This window comes from Dendrobates tinctorius, unplaced genomic scaffold (genome assembly GCF_039654945.1).
Source record: "Dendrobates tinctorius isolate UK_male_01 unplaced genomic scaffold, ASM3965494v1 ptg000011l, whole genome shotgun sequence".
Classification (NCBI taxonomy): Eukaryota; Metazoa; Chordata; class Amphibia; order Anura; family Dendrobatidae; genus Dendrobates; species Dendrobates tinctorius.
In genome coordinates, this window is record NW_027361679.1 from 35,705,844 (window position 1) to 35,724,687 (window position 18,844).

At 43.3% G+C, this 18,844-nt stretch overlaps 1 protein-coding gene across 1 annotated transcript in view; it reads left to right on the forward strand.

Moving 5' to 3' along the window:
- Nucleotides 1-10,293: 10,293 nt before the first annotated feature.
- LOC141101673 (probable E3 ubiquitin-protein ligase HERC6) overlaps nucleotides 10,294-18,844 on the forward strand; it is a 172,558-nt gene continuing 164,007 nt past the window's right edge. The window contains exon 1 of the mRNA XM_073590923.1: nucleotides 10,294-10,650. Coding sequence (XP_073447024.1) covers nucleotides 10,419-10,650 — 232 coding nt within the window. The 5' untranslated portion in view covers nucleotides 10,294-10,418. The remainder of the gene's footprint in view (nucleotides 10,651-18,844) is intronic.

Here is an 18,844-nt window from a genome sequence, read left to right on the forward strand (position 1 = left end):
TCTGCAAATTTAAACATGAATGCTCGGCATGTGGAGGTTCCCAACAGCAGCCATTTGTCCCCGTCCAGTTGGAAAGCTGCCAGTCAAGCCGCAGTAAACTGAGCAGAAGGACACCGGCGAGCGTGGTCGCGATGGGACCGTGGTTAGACCTGTACCCTAACAAGAAGGCAGCCAGTCAATTGTGTTTTGGGTTCTCATATGGGCTTTTCATCCCGTTTAAATTGCAAAGTTCCCCTAGTTTTCCGTCGACTTTGAAATCTGCTCGTGAGCACCCAGAGGTCCTCCTTGCTAAAATTCAGAAGGAGGTAGCACTTGGCAGAATGGCGTCCCCTTTTTAGTTCCGCCTTTTCAGAATTTCAGAGTGTCATCCTTGGGCGTCGTTCCGAAAAAAGACCTGGGATCGTTTTACCTGATTCACCATTTATCACCTCCTAAAGGGTTTTCGGTCAATGATGGGATTTAATCTGAGGATGCGTCAGTGTCTTATGCATCATTTGATATGGCGGTTGCATTGGTCAGAGAGACGGGTGAAGGGGCCTGGTTGGCTAAATTTGACAATGATTCGGCCTTTCGCTTGTTACCAGTGCATCCTGATTGCTATCATCATTTGGGTTGTCAGGTGGAGGGTGAGTACTACTATGACATGTGCCTTACCATGGGATGTTCTATCTCATGTTATTATTTTGAACTTTTCAGCTCCTTCGTGGAGTGGGTGGTGAGATGGGAATCTGGAAGCAGATCCATTGCTCACTACTTGGACGATTTCCTTTTTGTTGGTCCTAATAACTCGGATTTATGTTTCAGATTGCTTACAACATTCACGTCAGTTGCACAGAAATTTGGCGTGCCTCTGTCACCGGAGAGGACCATTGGGCCGGTTCAGAATTTGTCATTTTTAGGCATTGAAATTGATACGGTAGAAATGGTCTATCGATTACCCAGCGAGAAGATTCAAAAATTGATTTAGTTGATTGAAGGTTTCATGGCGGTTCAGAAGGTTACCCTTTTACAGATGCAATCTTTATTGGGCTTGTTGGTTTTTGCTAGTAGAGTCATGCCAGTGGGCAGGGTTTTTTCACGGCGGCTGTCGTTGGCTATCAAAGGCATGTCTAGCCCATACCACAGGGTTCGGATTAGAAGGGCCATGAAGGCGGATTTGGAGGTGTGGTTGTCCTTTTTGCAATCACTTAACGGTCACACTTGTTTCATGTTGCCTCATCGTACGACTCAGGACTTGAAATTGTTTATGGCAGGGGACGCTGTCACTGGGTTTATTGCAGTTTTCGGGAATCGATGGTGTCGGGATTCTTGGCCAGAGTTTTGGTGCCGATCGGGTTGGTGTCACGACAGGACCCTGTGTGAGATTTTCCGTATTGTCGTCTCGGTTGAATTGTGGGGTGAATTTTTGTGCAACCATGAAATTCATTTGCAGATGGATAACTTGGTCGTGTCATGTTGTATCAACCACATGTCGTCCAAGTCTTTGCCGGTGTTGAGCCTTCTGCGGAGATTGACATTGTTATGTCTGAAGTTCAATATTTGGCTTCAGGCTCAGTTAGTTCAGGAGCTCGATAACTCGATGTCTAATTCCTTCATCCATTCTGATTCGTAGGTTTTCACAGATACTTTTCCCAATGCCCCCCAGTGGGGTTCCTTTGCCCGCCGCTTCTGTGGGATGTGGTCGTGAGCAGCTGATGTTGCTTGTCCGTTCTTCAGTGTCCCTGTCAACTTGGCAAGCATACGGTAAGTCCTGGGAAGAATGGTGTCTTTTGGTGGGTCACAGACCGGTTCAGGTTTGCGAGCATTCGTGATTACAAGTCACGATGGAATATCTATGCCCGCTGAACAATAAGGGTTTGTTGAGCACGTCAGTACAGCAGCGTTTGTTGGGTTTGGCTTTTCATTTTCAGTTGTTAGGTTGGGCGGATGTTACTAAATCTTTTATTATTAGGCTTTATTTTGCTTTAATTATTGTATTGTTAATGTTGTTACTTATGACTTGTGTTTTGAAACTGTTAAACTGTAAAGCACTGCGGAATATGTTGGCGCTATATAAATAAAGATTATTATTATTATTATTATTATTATTATTATTAGGCAGGCCATGAAAGGTTGAAGGAGGATTCAGCCTAGCAATGAGTGCAGGTGCCCCATTTCTCTAGTTTTACTTGGGCGAATCATAGCCATTACAAAAAATGTGTGCAATTCTTCTTTTGAATCGGCCATCATATCTTTTGGGTTGCCATTTTTTGGGGATTTAAGGATCAGTGAATTGGTCCCACGGTCGAAGTTTAGCTCGGAGTGTGGTTTATTATTTGAGGATGTGGTTTTCTTGGAAACAGCGGTTCGTGTTCTGATTCGAAAATCGAAAACTGATCCATTGGATCGGGGTACTTGGGTGTTGTTGCATGCTTCAAACTCTCCGACGTGTCCGGTCACTTTACTTACTGTATATGCAGCTATTAGGCAAGGGGGCAATTTTTTCTTAACTCATGCAGACTTTTCGCCTTTAACTAGGTACCAATTTCAGGTAGTATTTACTAAATGCTTAACGGTTGTGGGAGTTTCGGCTGGTGACTATGGTACTCATTCATTCTGCATCGGGGCTGCCACCGAGTCTGCTAAGGCAGGTTTGCCTGATGCTGAAGTACAGAGGATAGGGAGATGGCGATCAGCGTGCTTTGCTCGTTATATTCGGCCGGATTTGTTATATTAACGCTTTATTTTACCCACAGATGCTGTTAGACCGACTGTCTGGTTGCTTTGACATTCGTATATGTTTTGGGCAGCGCAACGGGCAAAGTGTCGCCCAGGTGGGAGGCACCTGGGATTTCGTGAAGTAACCTTCATGTGGCGGGGCATCAAGGACTTGCAATGGCCGCAAGTCTTACCGGAAGTAGTGACCATCGCAAGAGGAGCCAGGGGGCCGGTAATATTCGTCTTACATGCGGGGGAAATGACCTGTGTTCGTACAAGGTGGAGGAACTCATAACCATGATGCGAGTGGATATTGAACGTTTTCATAGCTTTTTTCCGGAACAGGTGCTGGTCTGATCCGAAATTGTTCCGAGGGCAGTGTGGCAAGGAGCCAGAGATGGAATGGCCGTCGAACGCACTAGGAGGACAATTAACGCTCGCACTTCGAAGTTTGTGCGTGAGAGATTTGGAGTAGTCATCAGACACAGGCAATTGGAGGGCGATAATGCGGCCCTATTAAGGCCAGATGGGGTGCATTTGAATGATATCGGGCTCGATATCTTCTTATCTGGGCTTCAAGATGGGGTGGAGCAAGCATTGCTGTTGATGGTTGGGGGTCGGAGTCCTGTTTGAGAACAGGATCCTCCATGGCGGTGAAAGGATGAAAGGCACAAGGTTACGACTCGCTGGCTGACTTGCCTGTGAATATGCAGCAGGGCATTAGGCGGCAAGCGCGTTTTAATAAAGTTAAGTGCCATTCAAAAGGTTGTTAAAAAAAGCATTTAATAAAAGCTGTGACCGACCTTCACCCCTCATTTGGTATTTGAGTCTGTTTTGTTATGGTTGGTGGGGTTGGGGAAGTGCGCCAGTGGGGTTAGCTCTAGGTCGCCGCAGTCTGACTTAAGGGCTCATACCCATTTGCGAGGAAAAAAACAGTCCGAGTTCCAGACTGAAAAAGCGGACGAGTGCTATGCGAGTGTAATGTGATTTCCGTGCGATTTTTCCACAGAACATCTGTATGACACGCGTATGACATGCATATGACATGCGTATGCAATCCGTATGCAATGCGATTTTAACATAAGCTTTTACATACAGCAGTTCTCTATGTAAAAACTCATGGTAAAATAGCATTGTAAAAAAACCTGTACACATCGTTTAAAAAACAAATAATTCACAATATATATGTTTATATATACATACAGTATATATATAGATAGCTAGATAGATAGCTTAAAAGCAGGCAGATGCCGGGTACAGTATAGAATAGAATAGGTTAGAATAGATATATACACGTAGAATAGGTGTGATAGGTGTGCATATATATATATATATATATATATATATATATATATATACTAGATGGTAGCCTGATTCCAACGCATCGGGTATTCTAGAATATGTATGTAATTGTCGCTGATTAGTCGCACCCGGCCGGCCGCGACCAATCAGCGACATGGCTTCGTTCAATATATCTCCACGTGTGAGGGTACCGTCACACTGCACCTGTCGCTGATTGGTCGCGCCCTGCCGGCCGCGACCAATCAGCGACGCGGCTTCATTCAATATATCTGCATGTATGAGGGTACCGTCACACTTGGCGACGCTCCAGCAATCCCGACAACGATATGACCTAGTACAGATCGCTGGTGCGTCGCTACGTGGTCGCTGGTGAGAAGTCAAACAGTCAGATCTCACCAGCGACACAGCAACGATACTGAACGATACGATGGTGTTTGGGACCCTGTCTCTCAGACCTGTAGTATGGAGGTCTTTAGTCGTTGTCCCTGCCAAACACACCGATGCATGCTGACCAGCGGGAGACCGACGTTCAAAAGATGGTCCAGGACGATCCACCACGATCGTTGATCTCACAGTGGGGGCCTGGTCGCTGCTGCGTGTCACACTGAGTGAGATCGCTAGCGCCGGTCGGGATACTTCCTCAGGTCATTTGCGTCGCCGCTGACCTCCATGCAGATCTCCCTACGGTAGCGGTGGTGTGCGTCGTTCGAATTCCACACCAATTCGCGGCCGAACTGCGCCTGTTGCTGATTGGTCACGCCCGGCCAGCTGCGACCAATCAGCGACACGGGATTTCCGTTACAAACAGAGAGACAGACAGACAGAATTAGACGATTATATAGTAGATGTCAGTGACACACATATATATCTATATTTCATAGAGAGATAGTTGAATAGCTGGTAATTCATTTGTCGGATTCTGTAAAATCATTACAGAACCCAACAGCATGTGAGACATGGTTTACATACAGTAAACCATTGCATATCCGTTACATTTATATATGTCCCTCACTAATAATGTTAGTAGTGTGTGTGTGTGTAAAATTTTGGAGCTGTAGGTGTTAAATTAAAGGATTAATTCACAGAATTTTCTCTGCCAGAGAGGGAAAGCCAGTGACTGAGGGTAGATATTAATAGCCTAGAGAGGGGGACCATGGTTATTGCTCCCCCCTAGCTAAAAACATCTGCCCCAGCCACCCCAGAAATGGCACATCTGTAAGATGCGCCAATTCCGGCACTTACCCTCTCTCTTCCCTTTGCCCTGTAGCGGGTGGCATATGGAGTAATATGGGGTAATGTCACCTTGCTATTGTAAGGTGACATTAAACCTGGTTAATGCTGGAGAGGTGTCAATAAGACACCTCTCCATTATTATTCCAATAGTATGTAAGGGTTAAAAAAACACACACATTAAGAATATAGACTTTTAATGAAATAATTAAACACAAATTTTTGCCATCTTTATTAAACTCCCAATCGAATCGAAGACCTTGTTCTCCTGTAAAAAATTCCAAAATAAAAAAGCAACAGTGTCCCATACCTATCCGCCGTACAGTCAAATCCCACACTGCAATACATCTCAAGGGGTTAAATAGTTTACAACCAGGAGTGGTGCTTATGAGATCGCCCCGGCTGTAAACCACGGAGGAATGAATGAAAAGCTGCCTGCGCAGCCTCCCCGCCTGACCGGACATGGACATACACTTTTTCCCCATTATGTACCTAGGGGCAAAATTGTTTGGTGAATTGGAATGCACGGGGTTAAAATTTCACCTCACAACATAGCCTATGACGCTCTCGGGGTCCAGACGTGTGACTGTGCAAAATTTTGTGGCTGTAGCTACGATGGTGCAGATGCCAATCCTGGACATACACACATACATACATATACTTTTTCCCCATTATGTACCTACACACACACACACATTCAGCTTTATATATTAGATTAGATATATATTATACATATATATATACAGTGTATATATATATATATATATATATATATACAGTGTGTACATTGAGTCATATATCTAATATATATTAGATATACTGTATATTAGATATATATGTCTATTATATAAAGCTCAAGTGTGTGTATGTATGTATGTATGTGTGTATGTATGTGTCTATGTGTGTATGTCCGGGATAGGCATCCGCACCGTCGCAGCTACAGCCACAAAATTTGGCACAGTCACACGTCTGGACCCCGAGAGCGTCCTAAGCTATGTTGTGCTGTGAGGCGAAGTTTTAACCCCGCGTGTTACAATTCACCAAACAATTTTGCCCCTATCTACATACTGGGGGAAAAGTGTGTGCGTATCAAGCCCCGCCCCTCATAATGATGTCACAATGGTTGCCATGGTGACGCTGATGTCATCATAGGTTGCAAGCCCCGCCACTCATTATGATGTCATAATGGTTGACTATGGGATGGAGGCTGTGTGATGGGTATATGGGCACTGGACTATGGGATGGAGGATGTGTGATGGGTATATGGGCACGGGACTATGGGATGGAGGATATGTATGATGGGTATATGGGCATTGGACTATGAGATGAAGGATGTGTGATGGGTATATGGGCACTCGACTATGGGATGGTGAATATGTATGATGGGTATATGGGCATGGGACTATGAGATGGAGAATATGTATGATGGGTATATGGGCATGGGACTATGGGATGGAGGATGTGTGATGGGTATATGGGCACTCGACTATGGGATGGAGGATATGTATGATGGGTATATGGGCACGGGCCTATGGGATCGTGGATATGTATGATGGGTATATGGGCATGGGACTATGGGATGGAGGATAATTATAATTTGCTATAACTAACCACAGTTAGTTACTATGCCCGGGCAGCGCTGGGCTCTTCAGCTAGTATATATATATATATATATATATATATATATATATATATATTGTTTCTGTAAAGTCATGGTGCACTTTTATAGTTTACATTTTGGCTCCCTTTCTCTGGCCCAATCATATCAGACCTGCTCATGAGGAGAGATAACATGAACCAATCAAACAACATAAACTCATTTAAGTTGTTGCTGAGCCCCCAGTCAGATTAACCCCTGATAAACTGAACTCTGATTAATACACTGCCAGGTCTGTGATATCATGCAACCACAAGTTTGGATGTGTGTACGGCAACAAATGGAGCCCACATCAAATTGCACTGAATAGGTATGAAACTGGGAGAGTTTTTCTTTTCTTTTTTTTATTTTATTTGGAGCAGATTTTACATTTCTATCGTCTTTTGTTGCTTTCCAGTCACTGGTCAAAAAGTGCACCATGACTTTACGGACACACTGTATATATTCTATATGTATATATACATGTGTGCGCGTCACTGACATATATATATATAGCTACTGCTCAAAAAAATAAAGGGAACACTAAGCAATGCATTGTATTGTTTAGTGTTCCCTTTATTTTTTGAGCAGTATACTGTATGTGTATATATATATATATATATATATATATATATATATATATACACACACTCACTGGCCACTTTATTAGGTACACCTGTCCAACTGTGTGTTAAGACTTAATTTCTAATCAGCCAATCACATGGCGGCAACTCAGTGCATTTAGGCATGTAGACATGGTCAAGACAATCTCCTGCAGTTCAAACCGAGCATCAGTATGGGGAAGAAAGGTGATTTGAGTGCCTTTGAACGTGGCATGATTGTTGGTGCCAGAAGGGCTGGTCTGAGTATTTCAGAAACTGCTGATCTACTGGGATTTTCACGCACAACCATCTCTAGGGTTTACAGAGAATGGTCCGAAAAAGAAAAAAAATCCAGTGAGCGGCAGTTCTGTGGCCGGAAATGCCTTGTTGATGCCAGAGGTCAGAGGAGAATGGGCATACTGGTTCGAGCTGATAGAAAGGCAACAGTGACTCAAATTGCCACCCGTTACAACCAAGGTAGGCAGAAGAGCATCTCTGAACGCACAGTGCGTCGAACTTTGAGGCAGATGGGCTACAGCAGCAGAAGACCACACTGGGTACCACTCCTCTCAGCTAAGAACAGGCATCTGATGGCTACTTTCAGCAGGATAATGCGCCATGTCATAAAGCTCGAATCATCTCAGATTGGTTTCTTGAACATGACAATGAGTTCACTGTACTCAAATGGCCTCCTCAGTCACCAGATCTCAATCCAATAGAGCATCTTTGGGATGTGGTGGAACGGGAGATTCGCTACAGGGATGTGCAGCCGACAAATCTGCGCCAACTGTGTGATGCCATCATGTCAATATGGTCCAAAATCTCTGAGGAATGCTTCCAGCACCTTGTTGAATCTCTGCCACGAAGAATTGAGGCAGTTCTGAAGGCAAAAGGGGGTCCAACCCGTTACTAGCATGGTGTACCTAATAAAGTGGCCAGTGAGTGTATATATATATATATAATATACACATATATATGTATGTATTCTATGTGTATATATCTATTGCTTTGTGAGCTGTCAGTGTAACTTTAGGCTGCGTTCACACGTTGCGGTTTTTCGTGTTTCCGCGGCGGTTTTTAACGCGCGATTTTGCAGCGAAAACGCAAAAAAACAGCATCCCATGCAATCCTATGGGATTCCGCAATGCTGTGCTAATGCTGCGGATTTTCCAGCGGCGGAATCGCATTGCAGAAAAATCCGCAGCAGCATTATTTTGCGGAATCGCGGCAATTCTGCCCACATAGGAATGCATTGTTCTGCTTACTTTTCGCATGTGGCTGTGCCCACCATGCGAAAAGTAAGCAGAACATTTGCAGATGGTACCCACGGTCCAGAGGAGAGGAGACTCTCCACGGGGCTGTGGGTACCATATCCCTGTAAAAAATAGAATAAAAAATAAAAAAATCGGGTTATATTCACCTTTCGATGTCCCGCGCAGCGTCCCCAGGCTTCAGCGATACACGAGGCAGCTCCCACTCCCAGTAATCAATTGCGATAATGACCTTTGCTGATGTCGTGTCTCGCGATGCTGTAGCGGTCTCGTGAGACCGCAACGTCATCAAAGGTCATTGCCGCAATGCATCACTGGGAACGGGACCTGCCCGAGCATCGCGGAGGCCTGGGAACGTTGCGCAGGACGTCGGAAGATGAATATAACCCGATTTTTTTATTTTTTTTATTATTTTTAACAGTAGATATTTTTACTACTGATGCCGCATAGGCAGCCTCAATAGCAAAAAGTTGGTCACACTCGTCAAACACTGTGTTTGACGAGTGTGACCTACCTGTCAATCAGTTCTCCAAGCGATGCTACAGATCGCTTGGAAAACGCTAATTACGCTTGCAAATCGCTAGTTTTTCTGCGGGAAAATCGCGGGAATTTAAAATGCGATTTTCCCGCAGAATGGAATTCCGGAATTCCCACGGTAACTTCCGTTGGAGTTCCGCTACGTGTGAACCCAGCCTTACAGTAGCCGGACATGAATTGCCAGCTTTTCAAAGGACACCGGTGCATTACGGACAGCACTCACATGGTGCAAGCGCTGTGCGATTTTTTTTTTTCTTTTCCCGCACCCATTGACTTGCATTGGTGAGTCTCGTCCGAGAATCGCAGCAAAATGCAGCATGCTGTGAGTTTTTTCTCAGTCCGATTTCGGCTGAGAAAAAACTCACAAATGAGATGTCACCTATTGAATAACATTGGTCCGAGTGCAGTCCGATTTTTTATCGGATTGCACTCGTCTGTATTTCTCGCCAGTGAGTATGAGCCCTTAGGGTATGTTTCCACTGTCCGGATTACATTAGGATTAGCTGCGGATTGAACACTGCGTACAGCCGCAGCGTCCAGATGTTACAGCATAGTGGAGGGGTTCTGCGTAACCGGACATGCGGTGCGTCTTTCCAGACCGCAGCATGTCTATCTTGCGGAGACGCTCCGTCTCCGCAAGATAAATAACCCAGTCTATGAATACGATGCGGTGATTCCGCATGTGCTCAATGAACACATCCAAAATCACCGCGTGTATAACAGGAGGCGGCGCTCCGTCCAAAGCGCTGCCAGTACGCAGTGTGGACACATACCCTAAGGCTAACAAATCTAAGAAAACTATTTTATTACTGCCAAGAGCCCCATGTTCAGCCTGAGTCATCCTAAATATCATTACACGGTACACACCCAAATATACAACAATGACAATTTATATTTTGCTCAGCTGTTTCTGGATGTCAAAGGCAAATAAGTTTCACTTTCATGTATTATAAAACTGTAAATATTAACACCTGGAGAAACATTCTTGACTCTACACAAATTCTGGTGTGGCTCAGTAAGGTGGAGACTGAGCAGCTGATCTGACTAGTGGGTGAGGGCTGCATTGTATCAGTGTGTGCTGAGACCTTCAGGACTCCTCATCCCAGTCCTGGCACATCTCATCTGGAATTCTAGCTAGCAAACATGTACTGCTGGGGCGACAACAGGTACAGACAGCTGGGGCTGATAGACAAAGGCGAGGAAGATGTCACCTTCACCCAAAATGACTACTTTTCATGTCAGATGGAGATGGGTGTCCGGAAGGTGGCATGTGGAGGAAGGCATACACTTTATCTCCAAGAAGATGGCATTGTACTGTCATGTGGTGAAAATCCCTATGGACAGTTGGGCAGGAAGACAAATACCAGCTCCTTAGGTAAGACACATTTGTCATTTTGTTTTTGCACTATATATAGATGTGGGATAGATAGATAGATAGATATGGAATAGATAGATAGATAGAGATATGGGATAGATAGATATGGAATAGATGGATAGATAGATAGATAGATAGATATGGAATAGATAGATAGATAGATATGGAATAGATGGATAGATGGAGATATGGGATAGATAGATAGATAGATATGGAATAGATAGATAGATAGATATGGAATAGATGGATAGATGGAGATATGGGATAGATAGATAGATAGATATGGAATAGATGGATAGATATATAGATAGATATATAGATAGATGATAGATAGATAGGGGATAGAGCTGAATTTGAGATCCAACTCTATGTGACTGTGTGTAAATGAGAACACAGGAATAAGTTGACTGCAGTCCTATGTAACCACACAGGCTTCTTCTAGTCTGGGCTCCTATGTGTAGTTTCCCTTCTCTATGCTCATTCTTGCTTCTGCATGATGCCTGACAAACCTGTCACACAAGTAAATCAACACTTGTCATAATAATACTAAAATGACACATTTCTTAACAGTCTGGGTTCATTTGTGATGACAATGCTTCTTTAATTAAAAAGCAAAGAAAACATTTTATTCTGTGCTTTGCATGTGATGCTATACAGAAATATAATCTAGATATAACAAAAATCCTATTCACTGCCAAATAACATGAGCCTGGATTGTGTAGGATGCTCCATATTCCACCTAAGGCCTCTTTCACACTTCAGTTTTTTGCATCAGTTATAATCCGCCAAAAAGGCGGACAAGCGGATCCGTTCTCAACTGATGTGAACGGATGGCACAGGATCCGTTTTCAGACGGATCCTGAAAATGAAGAAATGTAAAGGAATCGCTGGCAGAGAGAGAGAGAGAGAGAGAGAGAGAGAGAATTTTTTTCAGCAACTTTTGGCGGATCCTCACAAAAAACGGATGCAACGGACAGCAATCCGTCACAATCCGCCATTAATGCAAGTCAATGGGAAAAAAACGGATCCTCAAAAAAAATTTGAGGATCCGTTTTTTTTCAAAACCTGGCGGATTGTGACTGATTGTAAAAAACGGAAGTGTGAAAGAGGCCTAAGAAAGTCTGGAAAAATCAAGTTTCGTTTCTCCTTTTTCTGATTGCTAAGTTTCACTTTCCTTTTATCCAGAGTAAAGATGACACACATTTCCACTCTGGGTGGAGGGTGGAAAATCTGATACATAGTTTTCTATTTGCTCCCAATGTGCCATTTAATTAACCCATAATGGAAAAGTTAATTTTTGCCATTTCTATATACAGCTCTGGCAAAAATTAAGAGACCACTGCAAAATGTTCAGTTTGTCTGATTTTTCTCTTTATAGGTATATTATTGAGTAAAATGTAAATTGTTCTTTTATTCTATAAACTAACTGACAACATGTCTCTGAATTTTCAAGCAATACATTTTGTATTTTTTTTTCTAAAAATGAGAAATGGTCAAAATTAAATAAAAGAACCAGTGCTTTCAAACCTCAAATAATGCAAAGAAAACAAGTTCATAATCATTTATAAACAACAATACTAATGTTTTAACTCAGGAAGAGTTCAGAAATCAATATTTTGTGGAATAACCATGATTTTTAGGCTTTGTGCACACGCTGCGGATTCCGCGCGGATCCACAGGTAAAACCACAGGTAAAGTGACCTGCGGTTTTCCTGTGAATTTGCCTGCGGTTTTCCCATGCGGTTTGACACCTGTACAATGGAACAGATGCCAAACCGCTGCGGAATCCGCAGAAAGAATTGACATGCTGCGGTTTGTAAAAAAAACGCAGCGTGAGTACAGTGGTTTTGAAAACCCATAGGCTAACATGGTACTGTACCATGTCTGCAGAACTGCTGCGGATCCGCAGGGCCAAAAACGCTGCGGAACCGCAGCAGAATCTGCAGAGTGTGCACATAGCCTTAATCACAGCTTTCATGCGTCTTGGCATGCTTGCCATGAGTCTTTCACACACCTTCTGACGCAAAAATTAACCCCTTTCTGCCATCTGATGTACTATCCCGTCCATGTGACCTGGGACTTAATTCCCATGGACTAACGTCATAGCGATCAGCGGCGCCCCTAGGGGGGAGCGCCGCTGATCGCAGCCCGGTGTCAGCTGATTATCACGGCTGACACCCACACTATGTGTCAGGGGCGGTCACGGACCGCCCCCAGCACATTAACCCCTGGCACACTGCGATCAAACATGATCGCAGTGTACCGGGGAATTAGGGAAGCATCGGGCAGGGAGGGGGCTCCCTGCGTGCTTCCCTGAGACCCTCCTGAGAAGCGCGATTTGCTGCGCTGCTCGAAGGCTCTCCTTCCCTGCAGAGAGGCGTCTTTCTCTGAGAAAGCCTGCAGCAGTGCGCTGACACAGCGCTGTGCAAAGTGTCAGATCAGCGATCTGACAATAGACAGTGATGTGTCCCCCCCCCCCCCGACAATAAAATAAAGTAAAAAGAAAAAAAGTTGTAAAAATAATTTATGAAAAATCCCCAAATAATTAAAAAAAAAATTCCCTAATTCATTTTTTTGGAAATAAAAAAACCCCAAAACATTAAAAGTACACATATTTAGTATCGCCGTGTCCTTAATGTCCCGCCCTATAAAACTGCCCCACTAGTTAACCCCCTTAGTGAACCCCTTAAAAAATACAAAACAAAGCAAAAAATAATGCTTTGTCATCATATCGCAGAACAAAAAGTGCAATAACACGCGATCAAAAAGACGTATATAAATAAATATGGTACCACTGAAAACGTCATCTTGTCCCGCAAAAAACGAGCCACTAAACAGCGTCATCAGCAAAAAAGTTATAGCTCGCAGAATAAAGCGATGCAAAAATAATTATATTTTATAGAAAATTGTTTTCATTGCATAAAAGCACCAAAACATAAAAAAAGACACAAATGAGGTATCGCTGTAATCGTACTGACCTGAAGAATAAAACCGCTTTATCAATTTTACCACACGCGGAACGGTGTAAACGCATCCCCCAAAAGAAATTCATGAAATGCTGGTTTTTGTTCATTCTGCGTCCCAAAAATCGGAATAAAAATCGATCAAAAAATGTCACGTGCCCAAAAATGGTACCAATAAAAACGTCAACTCGTCCCGCAAAAAATAAGACCTCACATGACACGGTGGGTCAAAATATGGAAAAATTATAGCTCTCAAAATGTGGTGATGCAAAAACTATTTTTACAATAAAAAGCATCTTTTAGCGCATGACAGCTACTAAACATAAAAACCCGCTAAAAATAGTAAATAAAACCCCCCTTTATCACCCCCTTAGTTAGGTAAAAATAATAAAATTAAAAAAAATTTATTTATTTCCATTTTCCCATTAGGATTAGGGCTAGGGTTAGGGCTGAGATTAGGGTTAGGGGTGTGTTGGGGTTAGGGTTGGAGTTAGAATTGGGGGGTTTCCACTGTTTGGGCACATCAGGTGCTCTCCAAACGCAACATGGCATCTGATCTCAATTACAGCCAATTCTGCATTGAAAAAGTCAAACAGTGCTCCTTCCCTTCCAAGCTCTACCATGCGCCCAAACGGTGGTTTACCCCCACATATGGGGTATCAGCCTACTCAGGACAATTTGCACAACAACTTTTGGGGTCCAACTTCTCCTGTTACCCTTTGCGAAAATAAAAAATTGGGTGCAAAAATATCATTTTTGTGGAAAAAAAAGATGATTTTTTTTTATTTTTATGGCTCTACGTTATAAACTTCTGTGAAGCACTTGGGTTTCAAAGTGCTCACCACACATCTAGATAAGTTCCTTGGGGGAAAACAACAAACAATGGAGGCAGTTAACAATGGAGCCCCCGGAAGAAGCAAGCGGGCGAAACGCGCGTCGGGGCGCGGGGACAGCATCACTAGCGGCACTTATCTCTGCTTATATTTTAAGTAAGTACACCGTTATATTAGGGGATATTTATGCGACTAGCATTTTTTAGATTGGTCATGGATTAGGATGACCAGTGGTATATGACATTGGGGCATATTGTGAGCATACAGCTTGTAGCTTGGTCTGATTCCTTGATATTATCCTCTTATAATGCACTTATTTGGCTATATAACTTTTGCGCTATTTTTGGTGTGCTTGCAAAATTGTGTTCATATATATTTCTGATGCCATTGAGCGATATTACTATAATATAAATACAATATTGTAAATGTATATAGGCTTTAATTGATGCTGCCCCCTAGGGGTACATGTTTGTTTGTAAATAAATCACAGTAGCAATTTTTAAATATTTTTATTGTTCAATAAATAACATTGTTTGTCATCATTTATGGTTCTCTTCTTCCTTTTCGATGTCAGTTTAAATAACTGCCTCCATTGTTTGTTATGCATTTATATGGAAGTGCCATTTTTCAGTTTTTGTGGACATTTAGAGGATTAATTAAGTTCCTTGGGGGGGTCTAGTTTCCAAAATGGGGTCACTTGTGGGGGGGTTCCATAGTTTAGGCACATCACGGGCTCTCCAAAAGCAACATGATACCCGCAGACCATTCCATCAAAGTCTGCATTCCAAAGCATCACTACTTCCCTTCCGAGCCCCGACGTGTGCCCATACAGTAGTTTTCTCCCACATATGGGGTATCAGCGTACTCAGGACAAATTGGACAACAACTTTTGGGGTCCAATTTCTCCTGTTACCCTTGGGAAAATAAAAAAAATTGGGGACTAAAAGATCATGTTTGTGGAAAAAATATGATTTTTTTTTATTTTCACGCCTGGGCATTATAAACTTCTGTGAAGCCCTTGGGGGTTCAAAGTGCTCACCACACATCTAGATAAGTTCCTTGGGGGGTCTAGTTTCCAAAATGGTGTCATTTGTGGGGGGTTTCCACTGTTTAGGCACATCAAGGGCTTTCCAAACGTGGCATGGCGTCCGATCTCAATTCCAGCCAAAAAAGTCAAATGGTGCTGCTTCCCTTCCGAGTTCTGCCATGTGCCCAAATAGTGGTTTACCCCCACATTTGGGGTATCAACAGGGCCGTATTTAGAGTTTGTGCTGCCCTAGGCACTTTTCGTGCCCCCCCCCATTGGCGAGTATGACTAATGCAGACACTGTCGGCAGTGACTTAGGCTACTTTCACATCAGCGATTTTAGCCATTCACGGCAGATCCGGCAGTTTTTTCCGCATCTGTCATGTAACGGATCACTTATGGCAACACTGCATTCGGCCTCATTCATTCCCTATGGGACTTGTGGATGTGTGCGGCACTTGCAGTTTTGCCGCGATCCCGCGAACGCGGTACTTGCAGCAATGGAAAAAAAGCTGTTAGCTGTGTTTTTTTTGTCTCACCGCAATTGCAAAACCGCAAGCGCCGAACATGTTCGCAAGTCCCATAGGGAATGAGTAAAGGGTCCGAATCTATGTGTATGCCCATGTAGCTCATTCAAAGACAATTCCAGTAATATTTTTTACATGTCCAGTCTATTCATCTGAAATCGGTTTGCATACATATGCAAATGAGGGAGTAGATCTGTTACTCCAGCTCTATACCGCTCGCTGCCACCTCTTCCAGCTCTTTTTTCCAAAAGTAAGCACATCATAGAGGCTGTCAGTGAAGAAGGTGGCACTCTGTGGGAAATAGAGCTGGAGTGATAGAGGGGTAAGATCCACCATAGTCGTTAGGCATTATTTATATATCAATTGAAATGCTGATTTCTCAGTACAGCAGAACGGATCTGGTTCACAGATCTGTTTTTTTCACGGATCTGTACAGATCTGTCTCCATAGACATCCATGTTATTTGACTCAGAAAGCTATGGATCCACGTCTGTCCGTTTGTGTCGGCGTTTTTCAAGGCAGCCCAAAACCAGAGCAGTCTCCGATTCTGGGTACATGAACAAAACTGACACAAATGGAGAAAACGAATAGAATAAAACGAATAACAAAGAATAGACACGGATCAGAAATTTAGCAGTGTGAAAGCTGCTAAGATGTTTTTGATTGAAAAAGCATTTGAATTCAGTAAATATGGTCTCAGACTGGAGACACAAGGCGTGAGATGCATGCGAGATACTTGTACGAGTCTTACATGACTCAGCTGGGACAGTTGCAGGAGGGAGCATGATGTCAGCTGCATGAGTTTCTATGCAGCTGACGCACTCACGTCCAGAGAGCCTGCCGCTGTCCCGGGTGAGTCATGTGACACTCATGCGAGTATCTTGTATGCCTCTCGGTCCGTGTTTCCAGCCTTAATGCTGCAAAATCAACAAATGACCATTGGAACCTAGTGTATAAGTATGGTAAAATAGCAGTCATTATTTCATGAAGCGCTACAACGCCTTCAGGCAACTGATCAGTGCTGGTGTCAATATTGATGGCCTATTATAAGGAAAGGATATCAATATTACATCCTCAAATAAATCAATAAAAACAGATGTGTAGTGCATATGATGAGCATAGAAAGAGCTAATACACAATGCTGCCAGCAAAAATATTCTTGCATAGCTTTTATGGCAGCACGGTGGCTCAGTGGTTAGCACTGTACGCGGTGGCTCTGTGGGTAGCACTGTATATGGTGGCTTAGTGCTTAGCACTGTATATAGTGGCTCAGTAGTCAGCGCAACAGCTTTGTAGCACTGGGGTCTAGGGTTCGAATCCCAACAAGGATGACATCTGCAAAGAGTTTATATGTTCTACCCGTGTTTGTGTGTGTTTCCTACCACACTCACAAGACCTACAAATAGGATGTTTAGATTGTGAGCCCCAATGGAGACAGTGTTGATGATGTATGTAAAGCGCTGTGGATTTAATAGCACAATATCAATGAATAAATATTATTTTTAATATTATGTCACAATACCAGGATCTGAGAATCTTCTGTTTCGAGGTCACGTGCTCTCTGATGCGATGTTGCTGCCTGTCTCGCTGTCTTCCTCTTTTGACACTGAAGTGTGGTGGACAAGAAAACATTAACTGGTTAACAGCAAGAAGTATGGTGTCTGTACTAACTGAACTATAAACTATCCCCATACCATGTCCAGCAGACATTGGAGGATTACTCGTGTATAAGCCGACCCACTTAATTTTGCCACAAAAAACTGGGAAAACTTACTGACTCACGTATAAGCCTAGGGTGGAAAATGCAGCAGCTACCAGTAAATTTTAAAAATAAAAATAGATACCAATAAAAGTAAAATTAATTGAGACATCAGTAGGTTAAATTTTTTTGAATATCCATATTGAATCAGGAGCCCCATATAATGCTCCATACAGTTCATGATGGGCCACATAAGATGCTTCATACAAAATACGCCCCATATAATGCTGCACAAAGGTTAATAATGGCCCCATGAGATGCTCCATAGAATAATATGCCCCATATGCTTCTCCATAAAGGTTATGGCCCCATAAGACGTTCCATAGATTATACCCCATATGCTGCCTCATAAAATGCTCCATAGAATAGGCCCCATAAGATGCCCCATAGATTATGCCCCATATGCTGCCCCATAAGATGCTCCATTGAATATACCCCCATATGCTGCCCCCATAAGATGCTCCACTGAATATGCCCCCATATGCTGCCCCAATAAGATTCTCCACTGAATATGCCCCTATTTGATGCTCCACTGAATATGCCCCCATATGCTGCCTCCATAAGATGCTCCACTGAATATGCCCTCATATGCTGCCCCCATAAGATGCTCCACTGGATATTATTTATTATTATAGCTCCATTTATTCCATGGCACTTTACATGTGAGGAGGGGTATACATAATACATACAAGTACAGTAATCTTAAACAATACAAGTCACGACTGGTACAGGATGAGAGAGGACCCTGCCCGCGAGGGCTCACAATCTACAACGGGATGGGTGAGGATACAGTAGGCGAGGGTAGAGCTGGTCGTGCAGCGGATTGGAGGATCGGTGGTTACTGCAAGTTGTAGACTTGTCGGAAGAGGTAGGTCTTCAAGTTCTTTTAGAAGGTTTCCATGGTAGGCGGGAGTCTGATATGTTGTGGTAGAGGGGATGCGCGGGAGAAATCTTGTACGCGATTGTGGGAAGAGGAGATAAGAGGGGAGTACAGAAGGAGATCTTGTGAGGATCGGAGGTTTCGTGCAGGTAGGTACCGGGAGACTAGGTCACAGATATACCCCCATATGCTGCCCCCATAAGAT